This window comes from Salmo salar, chromosome 25 (assembly GCF_965601325.2).
Source record: "Salmo salar chromosome 25, fSalSal1, whole genome shotgun sequence".
Lineage (NCBI taxonomy): Eukaryota > Metazoa > Chordata > Actinopteri > Salmoniformes > Salmonidae > Salmo > Salmo salar.
In genome coordinates, this window is record NC_138315.1 from 14,549,566 (window position 1) to 14,573,658 (window position 24,093).

Below are 24,093 nucleotides of genomic sequence, written 5' to 3' on the forward strand. Positions count from 1 at the left end.
AAACCAAGGTTGGTGATTAACTTCCACCTGCAGTTATGGAATGTTTGCCACCAAATTGACTACTTCAAAATGTTGAAAGCCCTCAATGGTAGCCTGGTGGAACCAGCCTGATTGCCATTCTATTTACAGAATGGTGAACACAGCGATCAGGCTGGTTCCACAAGGCTACCTCAACGGCGCTGCCCTGGCTAAAACAGGCTTTGTGCCCAGGCTTTGGGCCCTCTATGAAACTCTATGGTTTGTCTGCTTCATACCATGTGATACTGGAGGCTTTTTATTTTGAACATGTGGAAGGAACTCCTTGTGTTGTCATTGGACAGACCTATTTGTGCCAGCTTCTGTGCTCTGACAGCATATGTAGCGAATCTCTTGGGTATCACTGAGAGATAGAGATGTGTTATAAGCGCTGTTGTTCCACGCTGTCTCTCTTCCAGACCCTGAGGGCTGCTGGTAAGCCATACATGATCTTCTTTGTGTTGGTCATCTTCCTGGGCTCCTTCTACCTTATCAACCTAATCCTGGCTGTGGTTGCCATGGCCTACGACGAGCAGAACCAGGCCACCATTGAGGAGGCTCAGCAGAAGGAGGAGGAGTTTCAGAAGCTGAAGAAACAGCAGGAGGACGCACAGGTACAAGATGTCACCGATATAAATCCCATCATAAATTGGGTGGTTCGAGCCCTGAATGCTGATTGGCTGAAAGCCGTGGTATATCAGATTGTATACCACAGGTGTGACAAACATTTTATTTTTACTCTTCTAATTACGTTGGTAACCAGTTTATAATAGCAGTAAGGCACCTTGGGTTTGTCATTTATGGCCAATATACCACGGCTAAGGGCACACCCCCTCTGGCCTTATTGCTTAATTATGGCACACCCATTTCAACAACCTTGGAATGTCTTTAACAGTAAAATGTTTTAAATCATTGATACTGTTAGTGTTATCTTATTTTTACCATGACCTGAAAATGCCCTGCGTAAGCTTCCAATATTTTTTTATGTCATTTCTGATGTGCTGCCGCTGAGTCTTGTATTGCCCTTGACGACAGTGGTTTCTGTGTGTTGATTGGCTTACAGGCGGCGGCAGCGGTGACAGCGGCTGAGAGCGGGGAGTTCAGTGAGAGAGGGGAGCTCACTGACACCTCCTCAGAGGCCTCCAAACTCAGTTCCAAGAGCGCCAAAGAGAGACGCAACAGGCGCAAGAAGAAAAAGCAGAGAGAGGAGGAGGAGAGAGGGGACAATGACAAGTTTCACAGGTCTGAGTCTGAGGGCAGTGTGCAAAAGAGTCGTTTCCGCTTCTCCATAGATGCCTCCAACCTGCTCAACTACGACATGAGATGTTCCACACCACACCAGGTCAGGCTCCTCTTCTTTTTTTAACCTGCTCCTTTCCCCTATCTTTACCTTTCGCAATCAAAACTTTGTGTGTTCGCTGTATTGCTGTAATGTTGTGCATGCTGCACACTCCTTAGTGAGTCTACCCCTGATTGTTGTACGGATTACTTGCATCATCATCAACATTAATTTCAATTTGTTTTCTTTTTGATACATTTTATCCTCATCATAATCATCATCATTATTTTCATCATCATTATCTATATCATCGTACGCTATCCTCTCCATTTTCAGCAGCACCATCATCTTTCAATTCCACATTTTCCTTATCATCGTAATCCCTATCATCATCAGCAGAAGCAGCAGCATTGTGCTTATCATCATAATCATCATTATCCTCTTCATCATGCTCTTGCACATTTCCTTTGATATTATCCCTGAGGTCATCCTCAAGGTAATCAACATCATTGCGTCATCTTCATCACAATCATCATCATCTGCAGGACCCGCTCTTCCATCTTTAATTACTGCACTTCTCAACCCATGCGTATACCAGTGATAGGCACTGAGGAATGTCTTTCTCTCCCAGTCCTTCCTGAGTATCCGTGGACCCCTGTTCTCATCCAGACGAAACAGCCAGGCAAGCCTCTTCAGCTTCCGGGACCGAGCGCAAGATATGGGCTCGGAGAACGACTTTGCCGACGATGAGAACAGTACTTTCGAGGACAACGAAAGTCGCCGGGGATCTCTGTTTGTTCCCCGGCGGAGCGACCGGCGCTCCAGCAACCTCAGCCAGAACAGCATGTCGTCACATGTCCTGTTGCCGGCCAATGGGAAGAAGCACAGCTCCGTGGACTGCAATGGGGTGGTGTCCCTGGTGGGCGGGGCTTCACTTCCCACATCACCTGAGGGACTCCTTCTGCCAGAGGTGACAGTAGATAAAGCCTCTACCGATGACAACGTAAGGAAGTTTGGTTTAGCCTGGATGACCTAGACCAGCTCTGTGCGGTCTCTACCTGCCGAGCCTCTACTGTAGTTCTGCTGTGGTGTTCTAGTGTGTCTATTGTTGCATTCCCTTCTCTCTTTCCCTTCTCTCCCTTTCTGACTGCACGTGTTTTCCTTGGTCTTATACAGTATACACGACATGTACACACTGAAAGATAACGTGTTTAAACAAATGAAATAGAAGGCAGTATAAACAGATCTAGTTTTCATATAGATTGTCATATATTCCATATATGTACGAACCTATTTCAATATTTCTATTGATGTGATTGCAAATACAGTATTTTGGGGGTTTAACAGATAATAACATCCTGGTTAAGCGATTATTAAGCCTCTTGAACATGGCCATCTTTGGTGGTTAGTTTGTGCTAACTGCTGATGCAATTGGTTTGTGTTGACTTATCAATCCATGGAAGATGCTTCCAAATGATGTAACTTCATGTAACAGATGAATCTATGTACGTCCAGGGCAACACTACGGAGACAGAGTACAGAAAGGCCCGATGTGAATCGTACCAGGCCTCTATGAACTTCCTGGAGGACCCAGGGGCCAGGCAGAGGGCCTTCAGTGTAGCTAGTGTTATAACTAATACTATGGAAGGTGTGTACGACTATACCATACCCTAGACACCCCCTAAAACAAATAGCAAATAGCAAATAGACTAAAATGAGGACACATTCATAAAACAAATATTTCTCTGTTATTTCTCCTCTATATGTATCAGAACTTGAAGAGTCGAGACAGGAGTGCCCTCCTTGCTGGTACAAGTTCTCCAACACCTTCCTCATCTGGGACTGTTGTCCGGCATGGCTGAGGATCAAGAAGACAGTCAAGATGATCGTGATGGACCCTTTTGTAGACCTGACTATTACCATATGTATTGTTCTGAACACAGTGTTCATGGCTATGGAGCACCACCCAATGTCTGGGGATTTCAAAAAAATGCTTTCTGTGGGAAACCTGGTACGCAGTCACGTCAATTGTTTTTGCCATATCACTTTGAATCGGCCATTTTGGAATCGCCATGACATGTTAATTACTGTTATCACTGTTTTGTGTGTTGTTTTACTCAGGTGTTTACAGGTATCTTCACAGCTGAGATGTGTTTCAAGATTATTGCTTTGGATCCGTACTGTTATTTTAAGGAAGGCTGGAATATATTTGATGGTATCATTGTCAGTTTGAGCTTGATGGAGATTGGCTTGGCCAACGTGTCTGGAATGTCTGTCCTCAGATCATTCCGATTGGTAAGAGCATCGACACTACAGCACAGCATCCAGTATGCTGCAGGTTCAGTCAATAATCACTGGTAAAAAGTAAACTGTCAACGTATTGGAATAGCAATGAATATTAATCCTATTCTTGTCTTTGTAAGCAGCTGAGAGTATTCAAACTGGCAAAGTCTTGGCCCACACTGAACATGCTGATCAAGATCATTGGTAACTCAGTGGGGGCTCTGGGTAACCTCACCCTGGTCCTGGCCATCATCGTCTTCATCTTCGCGGTGGTGGGCATGCAGCTGTTTGGGAAGAACTACAGAGACTGTGTGTGTAAGATCTCTACAGACTGCACACTGCCCCGCTGGCACATGCATGACTTCTTCCACTCCTTCCTGATTGTGTTCCGGGTGCTGTGTGGGGAGTGGATCGAGACCATGTGGGACTGTATGGAGGTGGCTGGCCAGAGCATGTGTCTCATCGTCTTCATGATGGTCATGGTCATCGGGAACCTGGTGGTAGGTTTACAGCTCTATACTCTATCTGTATTACTGTTAATCCATTGTATGTTTTTATCAATTACAGTAACTTTGAAACATTATGTGTGTGTGTGTGTGGCAGGTCCTGAATCTGTTCCTGGCCCTGCTGCTGAGCTCGTTCAGTGCTGATAACCTGGCGGCCACGGATGATGACAGCGAGATGAACAATCTGACGGTGGCCATAGGCCGCATCCACCAGGGCATCGCCTTTGTCAAGGCCTTGGTGTGCCGCTCCTTCCACAGCATCTGTCTGAGGAAAAAGAAGGGGAGCCTGGATGACCTCCACAGAACCAACTACAACTCCAACCACACCACTGTGGAGATCATGAAAGACCCTGAATACGTGAAGGATGACAATGGCACCACCGGTGGGGTAGGCATGGGAGTGGGTAGCAATGCAGCAGGGAAATACATAGTCAACGACAACACTGACTACATGCAGTTCATCCACAACCCCAGTCTGACCGTCACGGTGCCCATCGCTGTGGGGGAGTCGGACTTTGAAAACCTCAACACTGAGGACTTCAGCAGCTATTCCTCAGACATAGAGGGAAGCAAAGAGGTGAGCATGTTCACTTCATTTGGACTGGCATGATTCTATGTGGGAGTAGTACACAGTCTGAGATTCATGTACCTAGTTTGAAATCAACTGTTGATCTAGGTTTACGATTTGAAAAAAAAGACAGTGACTTTATGAGCTTAAAAAAAGACAGTGATATTATACAAATATCTGCTTGTTTGCTCTTGTTTGTCCACATTGTCTAACATAATTACGTTACAATGACTCATTAGAGATGATTGCACTTTTTCCAAGTGATGCAGTGTCTAAAAATGGTGACAGCCAGAGCCAGGTGGTGCTCAAATATTATCATGTAATATTGTGTATTTGGCACATTAGAGCTTAGAAAGAGGGAATTGCTGGCCTTTCACTCGCTGTTCACTGGGGGTATTAATCAGTTGCAAGTTATGGACGTAGAACAGCTGCATATGTCAGAGAGTTCCCCAAAATGATGCACAATGATGAAAATACTGTCATTATATTTTATCCAGGGAACAACAACATTTAGTCCCTCCAGTTCCCTTATCACAGTTTTAGATCGTGTTGACGTCAATAAGAGATATGCAAGTCGGGGGTCATTTCGCAGATCTCATGTTAAGCTTGGGCCATTAGTGATTACTACGTTTCAGTAAGACTCCCGATGTCTCGTCGATCTATGGCTTCTGATTTTATGGGCCGACAAAATAGAGCGAGAGGCAAATAGAATAGGAGCGACGGATGAAGACCGATTCCAGATATTGGCTGTGGTGTGGTCCACTGCGGATGCATTTGTTGCTTAAGATAAGTAGGATCTTCCATTGCAGTGGTCATGCTGGTGCACTTAACCCACGGTGCATGGCAAGCAAAGTATGAGCATGTGACATTATGGATCCTCTGGAGTCCCTGTGTACCGTGACCCTTTAACGGGGATAAGCTAGAGAGACAGGAAAATACTAGTCTTCAAATTACATTATGTGCCATTTAAGTCTAAGTGCTCTGCAGCTACTTCCTCCTCTTTAGGGTGCTTTAATGCCTTGTATTGTAGTAGATAGGCCCATTCATCTCTCTCTCTCTCTCTCTCTCTCTCTCTCTCTCTCTCTCTCTCTCTCTCTCTCTCTCTCTCTCTCTCTCTCTCTCTCTTTCTCTCTCAGAATATGGTATAAACTGAGGGCCTACTGTGAATTAGTATCTATGGTAACATTGTAGTCAGACAATCATAAAATATCACTGTTACGGTTGTATTTCGCTGATGTTGTTGTACTCTGCTGTTCATGTTGTTATGGCGCTGTAATTACTATTTATCGTTTAACAATAATGACTTTTGTAAATTTGGTGAGACTGTATTTTCTTCACTAAGTGTATTTTCTGAGAGGTTAATATGTGACTAACATGCTTTGCTCCCAGACAAGGTAGCATGTGGTACAGTAACTTACCACACTTAACCCCATTTGTTATTGCAGCTGTTTCACAGACGCTCTCAAGGTTTTCAATGAGAGGAGACTTGTAAGACCACTTTATTGTACATAACACTAACCATGGAGGTTGCCTATTCCATTTACCAAAAAAAGAACAACCTTTGTATTGGATTGCTCATCTATGTTTGTTTCTGCTTGATCATACTTTCCTCCCTACTTCATTTCTATTCGTTCAGTAGCTGTTCTGATGCTGCCAGCCCTGATAATTTTTTATTTCATTTTTGATATAAGGCTTCTTTGCAATACTTTTTTAAATGAATGATCAACACCACCGTTTCCATCAATAGTTCAGCCCATGGTTATTATTTTGTTTTGTTCCTTTGGTTTGGTTTTTCGGGGCTGGATTGCTCAGCAGCCAGAGAGAACCTGGAGCTTTACAAATCTGGCTGATATGCTGTAGAGTAATGGATTTTGAACATCAAAATTCATTGGAGGAATGGTTCACAGCCCAAACATGTATTATGGCATTTTCATTTGACGAATATGATCCATAATGGAATGATGAAAGCAGATGATTACAAATGCTTGTTTTTAAGAGGACCATCATTATTTCAATCAGCTGAGTTTCCAAAATGAATATTGTTGTTAGTAGGCATACCGTTATTAATGATGTGCAAGTAAGAATACAGAGTATAAATACTACTTATATGGTAATGACTAATTATATTTTACTTAGGTAGCTGAATAAGCTCAAGTCCAAAAGAGGTGCAACTTCTTGAGTTACTACTAAAAACAGATAGTAGAGTATACAGTATGTGGTAATGACAAGATATCGTAGTGCCTACAACAGTACCTAAATTGAAGGTCAAACATCTCTATGATTCCGGTAGCTTAGTCAAATGGAGTATTCAGCGCATATATCATCGTAGCATGCACATCATTCCCCATTCTGCATTAGCTGGGTCCCATGACAGCTCAGTGCTGTTGCACTCTCCAGAAAGGCATTAAGGCTGCTCTCAGTTCAAGGCTGTTGGAAGACACACCCAGTAGAAAGACACCAAGTGCTTGAGGAAAGACGGTGAATAAGCTTTATTGACATACCTCATACAATTGGCCCATGTTTGAATATTGTCAAGAGTATTAGATGGTGCATGGTGAAGTTGATATATTTTGTAATCCAGTACACCTCTTTCGAAAAGCAGCCTTCCTCTAGTTATTACACTGTATTTAGGACATTTTCTAAGGACTATTTTCTATTGTCAAATATTGGAGGCATTTTTTTTACCCTTATTTTACCAGGTAAGTTGACTGAGACCACATACATTTACAACAATGACCTGGAGAATAGTTACAGGGGAGAGGAGAGGGGATAATTCAGCCAATTGGAAGCTGGGGATGATTAGGTGGCCATGATGGTTTGAGGTCCAGATTGGACATTTAGCCAGGACAACGGGGTTAACACCCCTACACTTCCGATAAGTGCCATGGGATCTTTTAGTGAATGCAGAGTCAGGACACCCGTGTAACGTCCCATCCCGAAAGACAGCACCCTACACCGGGCAATGTCCCCAATCACTGCCCTGGAGCATTGGGATCTTTTTTTTTGGGGGGGGGGGGGGGGGGGGGGGGGATACAGGGTGGTATGCTGCTGGTTTATTGTGTGATCCACATGGGTCCAAAAACCACAAAGGCCTTTGTAAAACCATATAGGATCTATAAACTACATTATTTCCACAGTAAGATCACACTACTCTGTCAACTTATCTCATCCTGGGTGTTTAATGCCCTGTCTCCAGGGAAGGTTTGAGTGATTAGGCTGTCCTAATCTGACACTAGCCTGGAATGCAGACTCCTTAGTGCCTGTCTTGGTTAAAGTGCACAACACTGTTATATCTGCTGTTAAGCTAATGCAGGCGACCCTCTTTTTAAAATGAATGAGGCTTGTCTACTGATTAGCAACTGGACATATGTGTTTTCATGTCAATGAGGGAAATGTAAATGGGGGAATAAAACTGGTTTGTTTGGGTCAAAAAGTCCTGGACATGAAAATACCGGAGCACACATGTTCTATCATTAAGATCACAAGCTTGGTTCAAACACGCACTTTTAGAGAATGCATGCCATATGACTAAAGTGAAATCATTTTTACCTTCAGCCTTTATCGAGATACAAATATATTTTCTTACAGTGCTCATATACCAGCATCTCTTAACCTACAATTGGACTTTCCAAACTATACGTGTCTCATCTCCTAAGTCTGTAGGTACTTTTGATTGATTCTGCATGAAATGATACAACTCTAAAGAAAGACCCTGTGAGCTTACATATGGCAAGCACCCTTGCATCACTGGGTGATCCATTGTAATGAGGCTCCCGGGCAAATGCTAGCGTCCCAGGCCCTGTCACAGGTGTGCTATGCTAATGTTGCTGTGGCTTCGCTCCCCTTGCAGCAGCTAGCTAAAGACCGTCCACTGAGCTCATCAGAGGGCAGTACAGTGGACATCAGGGCCCCAGGAGAGAGAGAGGGCTCGGTGGACATGGAGCCTGAGGAGTCTATGGAAGCTGAAGGATGCTTCACTGATGGTGAGAGATACAGTAGGCTACGTCTCAGCATGTGGGTACTGTTTTTTTGCGAATGGCTTCAGGCATAACAAGCTGGAACCCAGAAACAGAATGGGTCTGATCAGAACATAGTTAGACATTCGTCATGGGCATTTCTCTGGGAATGAGCTGATCTTTATAACAGAAGTATAATCTGTATAGCTATGCTGTCTGCTTTCAGGCTGTGTCCGTAGATTCCAATGCTGCCAAGTGAACGTTGAGGAGGGCAAGTGGAAGATGTGGTGGACATTGAGGAAGACCTGCTTCAGGATAGTGGAGCACAACTGGTTTGAGAGCTTTATCATCTTCATGATCCTGCTCAGCAGTGGAGCACTGGTGAGTGGGGAATTAATGATTTGGGGAAGGATCTGAGGCTATGAGAGAGAGGGCAGGCAGATTCTCTTCCATTGTCTGACTTACAGTAGTACCCTTATGAGAAACAATGGAGTAGAAATGCTGCGAGGATTGTTCTACTTTTCAAAGCGCTTAGTACTATGTAATTGACCATTCTGTGATCCCTTGACACAGAATTAACTGGTAACAGATCTGATGAGGCAGCCGCAGCTGCTCTGGTGTATGAGATTAGTGTGGGTTATAGGAAGTGATAATCGGATTGGCTTGTGTTTACACCAAGGCATTTGAGGACATCTACATCGAACAGAGGAAGACCATTAAGACATTGTTGGAGTTTGCGGACAAAATCTTCACCTACATCTTCATCCTGGAGATGTTGCTGAAATGGGTGGCCTATGGATTCGCCAAATACTTCACCAACGCCTGGTGCTGGTTGGACTTTCTTATTGTTGACGTAGGTATTTTTTTAACTACCTCTTCACTTGCGCAAAAAAAAGATATATACAGTGCATTCGGAAAGTATTAGTACCGCTTGACTTTTTCCACATTTTTTTACGTTATAGCCTTATTCTAAAATGTACAAAAAAAAATCCTCATCAATCTACTCACAGTACCCCTTAATGACAAAGCGGAAATAGGATTTTAGAAATGTTTGCAAATATATGAAAAATGTAAAACAGAAATACCTTATTTACGTAAGTATTCAGACCCTTTGCTATGAGACTCGAAATTGAGCTCAGGTGCATCCTGTTTCCATTGATCATCCTTGAGATGTTTCTACAACTTGATTGGACTCCACCTGTGGTAAATTCAATTGATTGGACATGATTTCGAAAGGCACACATCTGTCTATATAAGGTCTCACAGTTGACAGTACATGTCAGAGCAAAATCCAAGCCATGAGGTCGAAGGAATTGTCCATAGAGCTCCGAGACAGGATTGTGTCGAGGCACAGATCTCGGGAAGGGTAACAAAAATGTATTTCGCATTAAAGGTCCCCAAGAACACAGTGGCCTCCATCATTCTTAAATGGAAGAAGTTTGGAACCTCAAAGACTCTTCCTAGCGCTGGCCGCCCGGCCAAACTGAGCAATCGGGGGAGAAGGGCCTTGGTCAGGCTGGTGACCAACAACCCGATAGTCACTCTGACAGAGCTCCAGAGTTCCTCTGTGGAGATGGGACAAACTTCCAGAAGGACAACCATCTCTGCAGCACTCCACCAATCAGGCTTTTATGGTAGAGTGGCCAGACGGAAGCCACTCTTCAGTAAAAGGCACATGACAGCCCGCTAGGAGTTTGCCAAAAGGCACCTAAAGACTTTCAGATGATGAGAAACAAGATTCTCTGGTCTGATGAAACCAAGATTGAACTCTTCGGCCTGAATGCCAACGTCACATCTGAAGGAAACCTGGCAGCATCCCTACGATGAAGCATGGTGGTGACAGCATCATGCTGTGGCAATGTTTTTCAGCGGCAGGGACTGGGAGACTAATCAGGATCGAGGGAATGAACGGGGTAAAGTACAGAGAGATCCTTTATGAAAACCTGTTCACCTTTTATTCTTAATACATTTCCAAACATGTCTAAAAACCTGTTTTTGCTTTGTCATTATGGGGTATTGTGTGTAGATTGATGAGGAAAAATAATATTGAATGCATTTTCGAATAAGGCTGTAACGTAACAAAATGTGGAAAAAGTCAAGGGGTCTGAATACCTTCCGAATGCATTGCATATATACAGTACCAGTCAAAAGTCCTGACACACCTACTCATTCAAGGTTTTTTCTTTATTTTTACTATTTTCTACTTTGTAGAAGACATCAAAACTATGAAATAACACATGGAATCATGTAGTACCCCAAAAAGTGTAAAACAAATGCTGGGAACCACACATGCGGAGATCATCCGTTCACCTACTCTGCGTCACACAAAGACATGGCGGTTGGAACCAAAAATCAAAAATTTGGACTGAGACCAAAGGACAGATTTCCACCGGTCTAATGTCCATTGCTCATGTTTCTTGGCCCAAGCAAGTCTCTTCTTATTATTGGTGACCTTTAGTAGTGTTTTTTTTGCAGCAATTCGACCATGAAGGCCTGATTCACGCAGTCTCCTCTGAACAGCTGATGTTGAGATATGTCTGTTACTTGAACTCTGTGAAGCGTTTATTTGGGCTGCAATTTGAGGTGCAGTTAACTCTAATGAAGTTATCCTCTGCAGAGGTAATGCTGGATCTTCCTTTCCTGTGGCGGTCCTCGTGAGAGCCAGTTTCATCCTAGCGCTTGATGGTTTTTGTGACTGCACTTGAAGGAACTTTCAATGTTCTTGAAATTTTCCGGATTGACTGACCTACATGTCTTCAAGTTGTGACAACCCTCCCAATCTCTTGCCAAATTCGTTCTCTTTACTCTTGTTTTCCTTAATAGGATGTCAATGGGTGGAGAAGGGAGGGTCGTCAGCGAAATGGGACACTTGGGCCCCAGTGTATCCCGGGGATAAATACACCTTTCCCCCATACATTGAGGAGACTCTCTCCACACAGACACACTGTTATTTTTGGTTGTGGCATTTTGTGGCTTGTTTTGGCACCTCTCAACACCCCTCATTATCACCATTTATGCACGCAACCACTCACTTACACTACTGATTACTGACTGCACACACCGTTGTTAATTGAATATAGTTTACTTTAGTTAATAAATATATTTTTGTTATTCCTCGATCTCTGCGTTGTCTCCCTTTTTGTTAAGGGCTACGAGACGGTTCGTGACAAAGTTATGATGGACTGTCATTTCTCTTTGCTTATTTGAGCTGTTCATGACATAATATGGACTTTTACCAAATAGGGCTATCTTCTGTATACCATCCCTACCTTGTCACAACACCACTGATTGGCTCAAATGCATTAAGAAGGAAAAATATTGCACAAACTTTTAACAAGGCACAACTGTTAATTGAAATGCATTCCAGGTGACTACTTCATGAAGCTGGTTGAGAGAATGCCAAGAGTGTGCAAAGCTGTCATCAAGGCAAACGGTGGCTACTTTGAAGAATCTCAAATATAAAATATATTTTGATTTGTTTAACACTTTTTTTGGTTACTACATGATTCTATATGTGTTATTTCATAGTTTTGATGTCTTCACTATTATTCTACAATGTAGAAAATAGTAAAAATAAAGAAACCCTTGAATGAGTGTCCAAACTTTTGACTGGTACTGTATGGGAAAAGATTATAGTGTCTTTTTCACCTCAACCGAAGTCGACTCTGGCTTTAGGACCACTTCAAAATCTTTTATGAACTGAGAAATAGACCGTTTATTTGAGTGCTCCAAGGGGTTTTTCCGCTTAAGCAAAGTTCTTAGTGTCCAATACAATATCAAAATATGCTTTTAAATGCAAGGACATTGTATTATCGTTTCATTGTTGAAATGATACTGTAATGTAGTCAAGGCGAGACAGTGACCCATTTCCTGGTTTATATCTTTGAGACAGAGGCTCTGCCTCCCCTGAGTGTCAATCAGTTAGTCACGTGTCTCATGATGACATCATTGTGTTTACAGGTCTCTTTGGTCAGCCTTGTGGCCAACGCCCTGGGCTACGCTGAGCTGAGTGCCATCAAGTCCCTGAGGACACTGCGAGCACTGAGGCCCCTGAGAGCGCTGTCCCGCTTCGAGGGCATGAGGGTAAGAGTCGCCAGACCTGGGGCCTCATTTATAACCGTTGCGTAAATTTAACACTAAATATCTGCGTGCGCCATTTCTGAAAAGACTGCACTCACACAAAAATATTGAGATTTAGAAACATACATACGCAAGTTTCCTGTTATAAATCAGACCTGTCGTGAAACTGTGAACGTGTGAACAAGTATAACTCCGCCTGAAAAAATGCCCATAATTCATCTTTTATGGTTGACTTTTTTTTTTTATATATTTGATGTATACATTGGAAGTATTGGAATTTGGCCAAGACAGTATCTAACAAGATAGCAATGCATGGCAATCTTGATCAAATGTTTTTGGAGGGGTTTCCAGAATATTTTGCTGTATCTCAAATCAAATCTAATTTTATTTGTCACGTGCGGCGAATTCAACCGGTGTAGACCATACAGTGAAATGCTTACATTCTAGACCTTAACCAACAATGCAGTTTTAAGAAAAATGTGTGTTAAAAATACATAAATAACAAATACATAATTAAAGAGCAGCAGTAAAATAACAGTAGCGAGGTTATATACAGGGGGCACGGTACAGAGTCAATGTGCGGGAGCACAGGTTAGTCGAGGTAATATGTACATGTAGGTAGAGTTAAAGTGACTATGCATAGATAATAAACAGAGAGTAGCAGCAGTGTAAAAGAGGGGAGACGACGACAATTGAAATAGTCTGGGTAGCCATTTGATTAGCTGTTCAGGAGTCTTATGGCTTGGGGGTAGAAGCTGTTGAGAAGCCTTTTGGACTGTCACGGGTATCGTCGGTGAAGGAGGACCAAAACGCAGCAGGCATGCGGTTGTTCATTTTGAACATTTATTAACTCCAAAATGAACACAAAAATAACAAAAGAGAACGAACGATAAACTGACAGTCCTGTAATGTTGACACACACTAAACACGGAACAATCTCCCACAAATGACAAACACAAACACACCCTAATATATGGGACTCTCAATCAAAGGCAAATAGACAACACCTGCCTTCAACTGAGAGTCCCAACCCCAATTACCCAAACATAGAAACAGACACACTAGACTAACCATAGAATACATGAAAACCAAACAGTGCCCAAAAACCCCGGAATACTTAAATCAAATGCCCCTTCAACAAACACACCACCCCGAACCACATAAAATGAATACCCTCTGCCACGTCCTGACCAAACTACAATACCAATTAACCCTTATACTGGCCAGGACGTGACAGTACCCCCCCCTCCCCCTTAAAGGTGCTAACCCCGGAAGCACCTTAACAAAAATAACTCCAAGCAACACCAAAAATAAAAATTCCCCCCTACTAAAGGGAGGGAAGGGAGGGTGGCTGCAGTCAACGACGGCACTGTGCTACACCCCCCCTCCCCAACCCACCTATCTCTGGAGGTGGCTCCGGCTCTGGCCGTTCCAGGCTGTCGGGGCAGTCTGGCAGCTCGGGGCGGTCTGGCAGCTCGGGACAGTCTGGGCAGTCTGGCAGCTCGGGACAGTCTGGGCAGTCTGGCAGCTCGGGACAGTCTGGGCAGTCTGGCAGCTCGGGACATTCTGGGCAGTCTGGCAGCTCGGGACGTTCAGGGCAGTCTGGCCACTCCGGCAGTTCAGGGCAGTCTGGCCACTCCGGCAGTTCAGGGCAGTCTGGCCACTCCGGCAGTTCAGGGCAGTCTGGCCACTCCGGCAGTTCAGGGCAGTCTGGCCACTCCGGCGGTTCAGGGCAGTCTGGCCACTCCGGCGGTTCAGGGCAGTCTGGCCACTCCGGCGGTTCAGGGCAGTCTGGCCACTCCGGCAGTTCTGACGACTGTTGACTGGCGGGCAGCTCTGACGACTGTTGACTGGCGGGCAGCTCTGACGACTGTTGACTGGCGGGCAGTTCTGACGACTGTTGACTGGCGGGCAGCTCTGACGACTGTTGACTGGCGTGGCTGGGTTTACGCACTTGAAGGCTAGTGCGGGGAGCGGGAACAGGACGAGTCGGACTGGGTTGACGCACTTCCGGGTCCGCACGAGAGACAGGAGCTGGAAACCCAGGGCTATGGAGGCGCACAGTCGGTCTTGATCTTACCTCCTGCACAACCCGTCTTGGCTGGATGGAACTAGTAGCCCTGTACGAGCGGGGTGCTTGTACAGGGCAGACTGGGCTGTGCAGGGGCCTGATGGTAGCCGTGCGTAGAGTGGGAGTTGGGTAGCCTGGTCCTCGGAGGCGTACCGGCGACCAGATGCGCTGCGCAGGCATCCTCCTACCAGGCTGGATGCCCGCTCTAGCACGGCACCTGCGAGGGGCTGGAATAACGCGCACCGGACTGTGCGTGCGTATGGGTGAGATAGTGCGCTCCTCAGCGAAACATGGCACTCTCCACCTCATACGCTCCTCCATATAACCACGGGTAGCTGGCTTCCGGCTCTTCCTATGCCTAGCCAAACTACCCGTGTGCCCCCCCAAAAAGATTTATTGGGGGTGCCTCTCGTGCTTCAACGCCAGTCTTGTCCCTCGGAAACGTTCCCGGTCCATACCAGCCTTACTCCTTTCCTCTCTCTCGCTTACCACCTGTCCCCATGGAAGGCGATCTTTACCTGCTTGGATCTCCTCCCAAGTGTAGGAGCCTTTTCCCTCCAAGATCTCCTCCCAAGTCCATCTCTCTCGTTTGTCCAATTCGAAATTCCTCTGCTCCTTCCTCTGCTGCTTGGTCCTGGAATGGTGGGAGTTTCTGTCACAGGTATCGTCGGTGAAGGAGGACCAAAACGCAGCAGGCATGCGGTTGTTCATTTTGAACATTTATTAACTCCAAAATGAACACAAAAATAACAAAAGAGAACGAACGATAAACTGACAGTCCTGTAATGTTGACACACACTAAACACGGAACAATCTCCCACAAATGACAAACACAAACACACCCTAATATATGGGACTCTCAATCAAAGGCAAATAGACAACACCTGCCTTCAACTGAGAGTCCCAACCCCAATTAACCAAACATAGAAACAGACACACTAGACTAACCATAGAATACATGAAAACCAAACAGTGCCCAAAAACCCCGGAATACTTAAATCAAATGCCCCTTCAACAAACACACCACCCCGAACCACATAAAACGAATACCCTCTGCCACATCCTGACCAAACTACAATACCAATTAACCCTTATACTGGCCAGGACGTGACATGGACCTAGACTTGGCACTCTGGTACTGCTTTCCATGCGGAAGCAGAGAGAACAGTCTATGACTAGGGTGGCTGGAGTCTTTCTCAATTTTTAGGGCCTTCCTCCGACACCGCCTATAGAGGTCCTGGATTTCAGGAAGCTTGGCCCCAGTGATGTACTGGGCCGTACGCTCTACCCTCTGTAGTGCCTTGAGGTCGGAGGCCGAGCAGTTGCCATACCAGGCAGTGATGCAACCAGTCAGGATGCTCTCGATGGTGCAGCTGTAGAACTTATTCAGGATCTGAGGACCCATGCCAAATCTTTTCAGCCTCCTGAGGGGGAATTGGCTTTGTCGTGCTCTCTTCGCGACTGTCTTGGTGTGTTTGGACCATGATAGTTCTTTGGTGATGTGGACACCAAAGAACTTGAAACTCTCAACCGGCTCCACTACAGCCCAGACGATGAGAATGGGGGCGTGCTCGGTCCTCCTTTTCCTGTAGTCCACAATCATCTCCTTTGTCTTGATCACGTTGAGGGAGAGGTTGTTGTCCTGGCATCGCACGGCCAAGTCTCTGACCTCCTCCCTATAGGCTGTTTCATCATTGTCGGTGATCAGGCCTACCACTGTTGTGTCATCGGCAAACTTAATGATGGTGTTGAGTCGTGCCTTTCCATGCAGTCATGAGTGAACAGGGAGTACAGGAGGGGACTGAGCACGCACCCCTGAGGGTTGCCCCCGTGTTGAGGATCAGCATAGCGGATGCGTTGTTATCTACCCTTACCACCTGGGGGTGGCCCTTCAGGAAGTCCAGGATGCAGTTGCAGAGGGAGGTGTTTAGTCCCAGGGTCCTTAGCTTAGTGATGAGCTTTGAGGGCACTATGGTGTTGAACGCTTAGCTTTAGTCAATGACAAGCATTCTCACATAGGTGTTCCTTTTGTCCAGGTGGGAAAGGGCAGTGTGGAGTGCAATAGAGATTGGGTCATCTGTGGATCTGTTGGGGCAGTATGCAAATTGGAGTGGGTTTAGGGTTTCTGGGATAATGGTGTTGATGTGAGACATGACCATTCTTTCAAAGCACTTCATGGCTACAGACGTGAGTGCTACGGGTCGGTAGTCATTTAGGCGGGTTACCTTAGTGTTCTTGGGCACAGGGTCTGCTTGAAACATGTTGGTATTACAGACTCAGTCAGGGACAGGTTGAAAATGTCAGTGAAGACACTTGCCAGTTGGTCAGCGCATGCTCGGACTACACGTCCTGTTAATCCATCTGGCCCTGTGGCCTTGTAAATGTTGACCTGTTTAAAGGTCTTACTCACATCGGCTATGGAGACCGTGATCACACAGTCGTCCGAAACAGCTGATGCTCTCATGCATGCTTCAGTGTTGCTTGCCTCGAAGCAAGCATAGAAGTAATTTTGCTTGTCTGGTAGGCTCGTGTCACTGGGCAGCTCGTCGGCTGTGCTTACCTTTGTAGTCTGTAATAGTTTTCAAGCCCTTCCACATCCGACGAGGGTCGGAGCCAGTGTAGTACGATTCAATCTTTGTCCTGTATTGATGCTTTACCTTTTTGATGGTTCGTCGAAGGGCATAGTGGGATTTCTTATACGCTTCTGGGTTAGAGTCCCACTCTTTGAAAGCAGCAGCTCTACCCTTTAGCTCTGTACGGATGTTGCCTGAAATCCATGGCTTCTGGTTGGGGTATGCACGTACAGTCACTGTGGGGACGACGTCATCGATGCACTTATTGATGAAGCCAGTGACTGATGTGGTGTACTCCTCAATGCCATCGGAAGAATCCCGGAACATATTCTAGTCTGTGCTAGCAAAACAGTCCTGTAGCTTAGCATCTGCGTCATCTGACCACTTCTTTATTGACCGAGTCACTGGTGCTTCCTTCTTTAGTTTTTGCTTGTAAGCAGAAATCAGGAGGATATAATTATGGTCAGATTTGCCAAATGGAGGGCGAGGGAGAGCTTTGTACGCATCTCTGTGTGTGGAGTAAAGGTGGTCTAGAGTTTTTTCCCTTTAAGTTTCCCTGCATTAATGTCCCCGGCCACTAGGAGTGCTGCCTCTGGATGAGCATTTTCCTGTTTGCTTATCGCCGTATACAGCTCATTGAGTGCGGTCTTAGTGCAAGCATCGGTTTGTGGTGGTAAATAGACAGCTACGAAGAATATAGATTAAAACTCCCTTGCTAAATAGTGTGGTCTACAGCTTATCATGAGATACTCTACCTCAGGTGAGTAACACCTCGATACTTCCTTACTATTAGATTTCGTGCACCAGCTGTTGTTTACAAATATACACAGACCGTCACCCCTTGTCTTACCTGAGGCAGCTGTTCTATCTTGCTGATGCAGCGTAAAACCCATCAGCTGTATGTTATTCACGTCGTCGTTCAACCACGACTCGGTAAAACATAAGACATTACAGTTTTTAATGTCCCAGTGGCAGGATATACATGTTCATAGATCATCTATTTTGTTATCCAATGATGGTATGTTGGCTAATTGGACTGATGGTAAAGGCAGATTACACACTCGCTGTCGGATCCTTACAAGGCACCCCGACCTATGTCCCCAATATCTCTGTCTCTTTCTCCTGTGAATGACGGGGATGAGGGCCTTGTCTGGTGTCTGAAGTAAATTCTTCGCGTCCGACTTGTTAAAGAAAATGTTTCCTTCCAGTACGAGGTGAGTAATCGCTGTCCTGATATCTAGATGCTCTTTTCGGTCATAAGAGACAGTGGCAGAAACATTATGTACAAAATAAGTTACAAATAACTCAGAAAAAACACACACAATAGCACAATTGGTTAGGAGACCGTAAAACGGCAGCTATCTCCTCAGGCGCCTTTGTATCTAAACTTGTTATCAAGGCACAAGGTGAGACCCAAATGCAGACCCAGGAGGCAGATGGTTGGAGTCTTACAATGTTTATTAATCCAAAGGGGTAGGCAAGAGAATGGTCGTGGACAGGCAAAACGGTCAAAACCAGATCAGAGTCCAGGAGGTACAGAGTGGCAGACAGGCTCGTGGTCAAGGTAGGCAGAATGGTCAGGCAGGTGGGTACAAAGTCCAGAAACAGGCAAGGGTCAAAGCCGGGAGGACTAGAAAAAGGAGAATGCAAAAAGCAGGAGAACGGGAAAACTGCTGGTTGACTTGGAAACATACAAGACGAACTGGCACAGAGAGACAGGAAACACAGGGATAAATACACTGGGGAAAATAAGCGACACCTGGAGGGGGTGGAGACAATCACAAGGACAGGTGAAACAGATCAGGGCGTGATACTTGTCTGAAAAACAAAAACATTGCACTTTGTTGTGGACTTGCAAACAGATAGTTTGAATTCAATTATGTTTGGCATTTACTTTTTCCCAAACCTAAATAGGCTATGCTGCACTGCCGGCGAATTCTGAAACATTGTTTACTCTGAAAAAAATGAAAACTACAGTAGGCCTACTTACATTGGTAGCTACACACTACAATGCAAAAGATCAACTGTCTTTTCACCTGTTAAATTCTACTCTATGTAATAAACCGCTGTCCCTTTCAGATGCAAAAACTTGAAATTATAGTAGTCTATCTAATAGGCACAATGATAATTTGTTGAGTGGCTACTTTGGGAATATGAAGTCATCATGGCTGGAAAGGTGAGGAATTTATTCTGCAATGGATATAATACATGTATTATGTATTATGTTTATAAATAAAATATTGTCTATTCGAGAATTTTGACATTACAGTATTCAGATGTAGTTGTCTACAAATGTCAATGGAAAAGGTGAACCATCTGTTCTACCGTTAAACTGTGTTTCAGATCGGCTCAAATAGTGCAAAATACTTGAAATAGCTTATTTATTTACTATTGTGAAGTGGGTCCAATTAAATGAGAGATGGGACGAACGGTAGCCTATCCTAACTTGTTGTAGGCCTATCGGCCATTTTGCGAATATGAAACCATCGCAGTCAGAAAAGGTGAGGAATTTATTCTGCAATGATCATTGAAACAAAATAAATAATAGGAAATAGATGCCTATTTCAAATTATTTTAGAAAGATAAAATAAATAGATTTTTGCTCTTCTTAATAACAGCAGATGATTGCCTCTTGTTATTATATTTAGCTACCATTTGTTTTTGTTATGAATAAGAGTATCATCATATATTCCTGCACAAGGCTACTACTAGGCTACTTTTGCCTTCTTGCAATGCGTACACATGGTTTAAAGTTAGCGGGAGGATAAGCACATTCTCATCTCAAGTTCAGTTTAAATAAATTCCAACTTTTGAGTGAAAACTGGTGCACACATGTTTTGGGGCATATTTTGTGCGTACTCAATGTTTATAAAATGAGGCCCCAGAGCCCTCACTGTAAAAAAATCACCCACAAATCTAGTTTTTTTTTCAACTAAATATTATCAAGTAACTAGTTCCAAATAAATAAAAAATGGTTTAGTTAACTTTTCAGTCAAAGTGTTACCTGAACTTAACAGTTTTAGTTGGCCCAAACGTCGCTCCAGCGTGATAAAAACATAGTCAAACATTCAACTTTCATTGCACATGTTCATTTACACAATGATTATTACTTAACACCAGGGATTTGAACTCCCAACGTCTTGGTTGATGACCTTGCAATTATCCTGCTACGCCACCACGACGTTGTCAATTAGCAGTTCATCGGACTATTCTCATCATCATTGATTTGATTTACTTATTTAAGCAATTTGAGTTTTTTCCATATGTTTGTCCAATGTTGGTGGAGCATATTACTCTGTTTTATTGTTACTCCTTAATCACTATTATAAATATAATAGTTTTTCTTGAGTGTACTTTTAACAGAGCTGAGATTTACTTTGAAGTGCAAAGAGTAACAATACAGAATTGCAGGAAGATTGGCATGCTGTGACTCAAAAGGTTGTGTGTTAAAATCCAAGGTGAGGACATGTTGAATACTAATTACTGTATAAATGCGCAATGTAATAATGCATGTCAAGTATGTAATTTGGAAACATTGTTTGTAATAATAAGAAACATTTTGAAGCGCTTTTCATTATAAACTCAGCGAAAAAAGAAACGTCCCTTTTTAAGGACCCTGTCTATCAAAGATAATTTGTAAAAATCCAAATAACTTCACAGATCTTCATTGTAAAGGGTTTAAACACTGTTTCCCATGCTTGTTCAATGAACCATAAACAATTAATGAACATGCACCTGTGGAACGGTCATTAAGACACTAACAGTTTACAGACGGTAGGTAATTAAGATCACAGTTATGAAAACTTAGGACACTAAAGAGGCCTTTCTACTGACTATGAAAAACACCAAAAGAAAGATGCCCAGGGTCCCTGCTCATCTGCGTGAACGTGCCTTAGGCATGCTGCCAGGAGGCATTAGGACTGCATGGAAATGTGGCCAGGGAAATAAATAGCAATTTCCGTACTGAGAGACGCCTAAGACAGTGCTACAGGGAGACAGGACGGACAGCTGATTGTCCTCGCAGTGGCAGACCACGTGTAACAACACCTGTACAGGATCGGTACATCCGAACATCACACCTGCGGGATAGGTGCAGGATTGCAACAACAACTGCCCGAGTTACACCAGGAACGCACAATCCCACCATCAGTGCTCAGGCTGTCCGCAATAGGCTGAGAGAGTCTGGACTGAGGGCTTGTAGGCCTGTTGTAAGGCAGGTCCTCACCAGACATCACCGGCAACAACATCGCCTATGGGCACAAACCCACCATCGCTGGACCAGACAGGACTGGCAAAAAGTGCTCTTCACAATGAGCGTTACACCAAGGCCTGTACTCTGGAGCGCGATCGATTTGGAGGTGGAAGGTCCATCATGGCCTGTGGCAGTGTGTCACAGCATCATAGGACTGAGCTTGTCATTGCAGGCAATCTCAACGCTGTGCGTTACAGGGAAGACATCCTCCTCCCTCATGTGGTACCCTTCCTGCAGGCTCATCCAGACATGACCCTCCAGCATGACAATGCCACCAGCCTTACTGCTCGTGCTGTGCGGGATTTTCTACAAGACAGGAATGTCAGTGTTCTGCCATGGCCAGTGAAGAGCCCGGATATCAATCCCATTGAGCACATCTGGGACCTGTTGGATCGGAGGGTGAGGGCTAGGGCCATTCCCCCAGAAATGTCTTGCAGGTGCCTTGGTGGAAGAGTGGGGTAACATCTCACAGCAAGACCTGGCAAATCTGGTGCAGTCCATGAGGAGGAGATGCACTGCAGTACTTAATGCAGCTGGTGGTCACACCAGATACTGACTTTTGATTTTGACCCCCCCTTTGTTCAGAGACACATTATTCAATTTCTGTTAGTCACATGTCTGTGGAACTTGTTCAGTTTATGTCTCAGTTGTTGAATCTTGTTATATTCATATAAATATTTACATATGTTAAGTTTTCTGAAAATAAATGCAGGTGACAGCATACCACCCTGCATCCCACTGCTGGTTTGGTTCTGAAGCTAAGCAGGGTTGTTCCTGGTCAGTCCCTGGAAGGGAGACCAGATGCTGCTGGAAGTGGTGTTGCAGGGCCAGTAGGAGGCAATACTTCTTCTGGTCTAAAGAATATCCCAATACCCTGGAGCAGTGATTTGGTACACAGCCCTGTGTAGGGAGTTGTCTTTTGGATGGGATGTTAAACGGGTGTCCTGACTCTCTGAGGTCACTAAAGATCCCATGGCACTTATTGTAAGAGTAGGGGTGTTAACCCCGGTGTCCTGGCTAAATTCCCAATCTGTCCCTCATACCATCATGGTCACCTAATCATCCCCAGCTTGCAATTGGCTCATTCATCCCCCTCCTCTCCCCTGTAACTATTCCTCAGGTCGTTGCTGTAAATGAGAACGTGTTCTCAGTCAACTTACCTGGTAAAATATATAAAATATAAAAAAGAAGACATTTATTTTTTCTGAGTTTACAAGAATTATCTCAAAGTCCCTAAAATAAAAATTAAAAAAGAAAATAGTAAAAAATAAACAAGCAATTATACAGTACCAGTCAAAAGTTTGGACACACCTGCTAATTCTAGGGTTTATCTTTATTTTGACTATTTTCTACATTGTAGAATAATAGCAGACATCAAAACTATGAAATAACACATATGGAAACAGGTAGTAACCAAAAAAGTGTTAAACAAATATATTTGAGTTTCTTCAAAGTAGCCTCCCTTTGCCTTGATGACAGCTTTGCATTCCCTATAGTCACCTGGAATGCATTTCAATTAACAGGTGTGCCTTGTTAAAAGTTAATATAGAAGATAGCTCTATTTGGTAAAAGACCAAGTCCATATTATGGCAAGAACAGCTCAAATAAGCAAAGCGAAATGATAGTCCATCATTGCTTGAAGACATGAAGGTCAGTCAATCTGGAAAATTTCAAGAACTTTGAAAGTTTCTTCAAATCAAATCAAAATCAAATCAAATTTATTTTTATATAGCCCTTCGTACATCAGCTGATATCTCAAAGTGCTGTACAGAAACCCAGCCTAAAACCCCAAACAGCAAGCGAAGCATGTGAAAGAAGCACGGTGGCTAGGAAAAACTCCCTAGGAAAAACTCCCTAGAAAGGCCAAAAACCTAGGAAGAAACCTAGAGAGGAACCAGGCTATGAGGGGTGGCCAGTCCTCTTCTGGCTGTGCAGGGTGGATATTATAACAGAACATGGTAAAGATGTTAAAATGTTAAAATGTTCATAAATGACCAGCATGGTCAAATAATAATAATCATAGTAGTTGTCGAGGGTGCAACAAGCACGTCCGGTGAACAGGTCAGGGTTCCATAGCCGCAGGCAGAACAGTTGAAACTGGAGCAGCAGCACGGCCAGGTGGACTGGGGACAGCAAGGAGTCATCATACCAGGTAGTCCTGAGGCATGGTCCTAGGGCTCAGGTCCTCCGAGAGAAAGACAGAAAGAGAGAAAGAGAGAATTAGAGAGAGCATATTTAAATTCACACAGGACACCGGATAAGACAAGAGAAATACTCCAGATGTAACAGACTGACCCTAGCCCCCCGACACATAAACTACTGCAGCATAAATACTGGAGGCTGTGCAGTCGCAAAGTGCAGTCGCAAAAAGCATCAAGCGCTATGATGAAACTGGCTCTCATGAGGACCGCCAGAGTTACCTATGATGATGAGGATTAGTTTGTTAGAATTAACTGCACCTCAGATTGCAGCCCAAATAAATGCTTCACAGAGTTCAAGTAACAGACACA

The 24,093-nt window shown here is 44.2% G+C and overlaps 1 protein-coding gene across 1 annotated transcript in view; it reads left to right on the forward strand.

Annotated features, from left to right (window-relative positions):
- Positions 1-24,093, forward strand: part of LOC106586196 (sodium channel protein type 2 subunit alpha) — a 56,286-nt gene that overhangs the window by 22,454 nt on the left and 9,739 nt on the right. The window contains exons 10-21 of the mRNA XM_014173188.3: positions 435-629; positions 1,079-1,357; positions 1,926-2,297; positions 2,810-2,942; positions 3,067-3,305; positions 3,416-3,589; positions 3,721-4,077; positions 4,181-4,660; positions 8,502-8,634; positions 8,834-8,988; positions 9,287-9,460; positions 12,568-12,690. Of these exons, the coding sequence (XP_014028663.1) occupies positions 435-629; positions 1,079-1,357; positions 1,926-2,297; positions 2,810-2,942; positions 3,067-3,305; positions 3,416-3,589; positions 3,721-4,077; positions 4,181-4,660; positions 8,502-8,634; positions 8,834-8,988; positions 9,287-9,460; positions 12,568-12,690 (2,814 nt within the window). The remainder of the gene's footprint in view (positions 1-434; positions 630-1,078; positions 1,358-1,925; positions 2,298-2,809; positions 2,943-3,066; positions 3,306-3,415; positions 3,590-3,720; positions 4,078-4,180; positions 4,661-8,501; positions 8,635-8,833; positions 8,989-9,286; positions 9,461-12,567; positions 12,691-24,093) is intronic.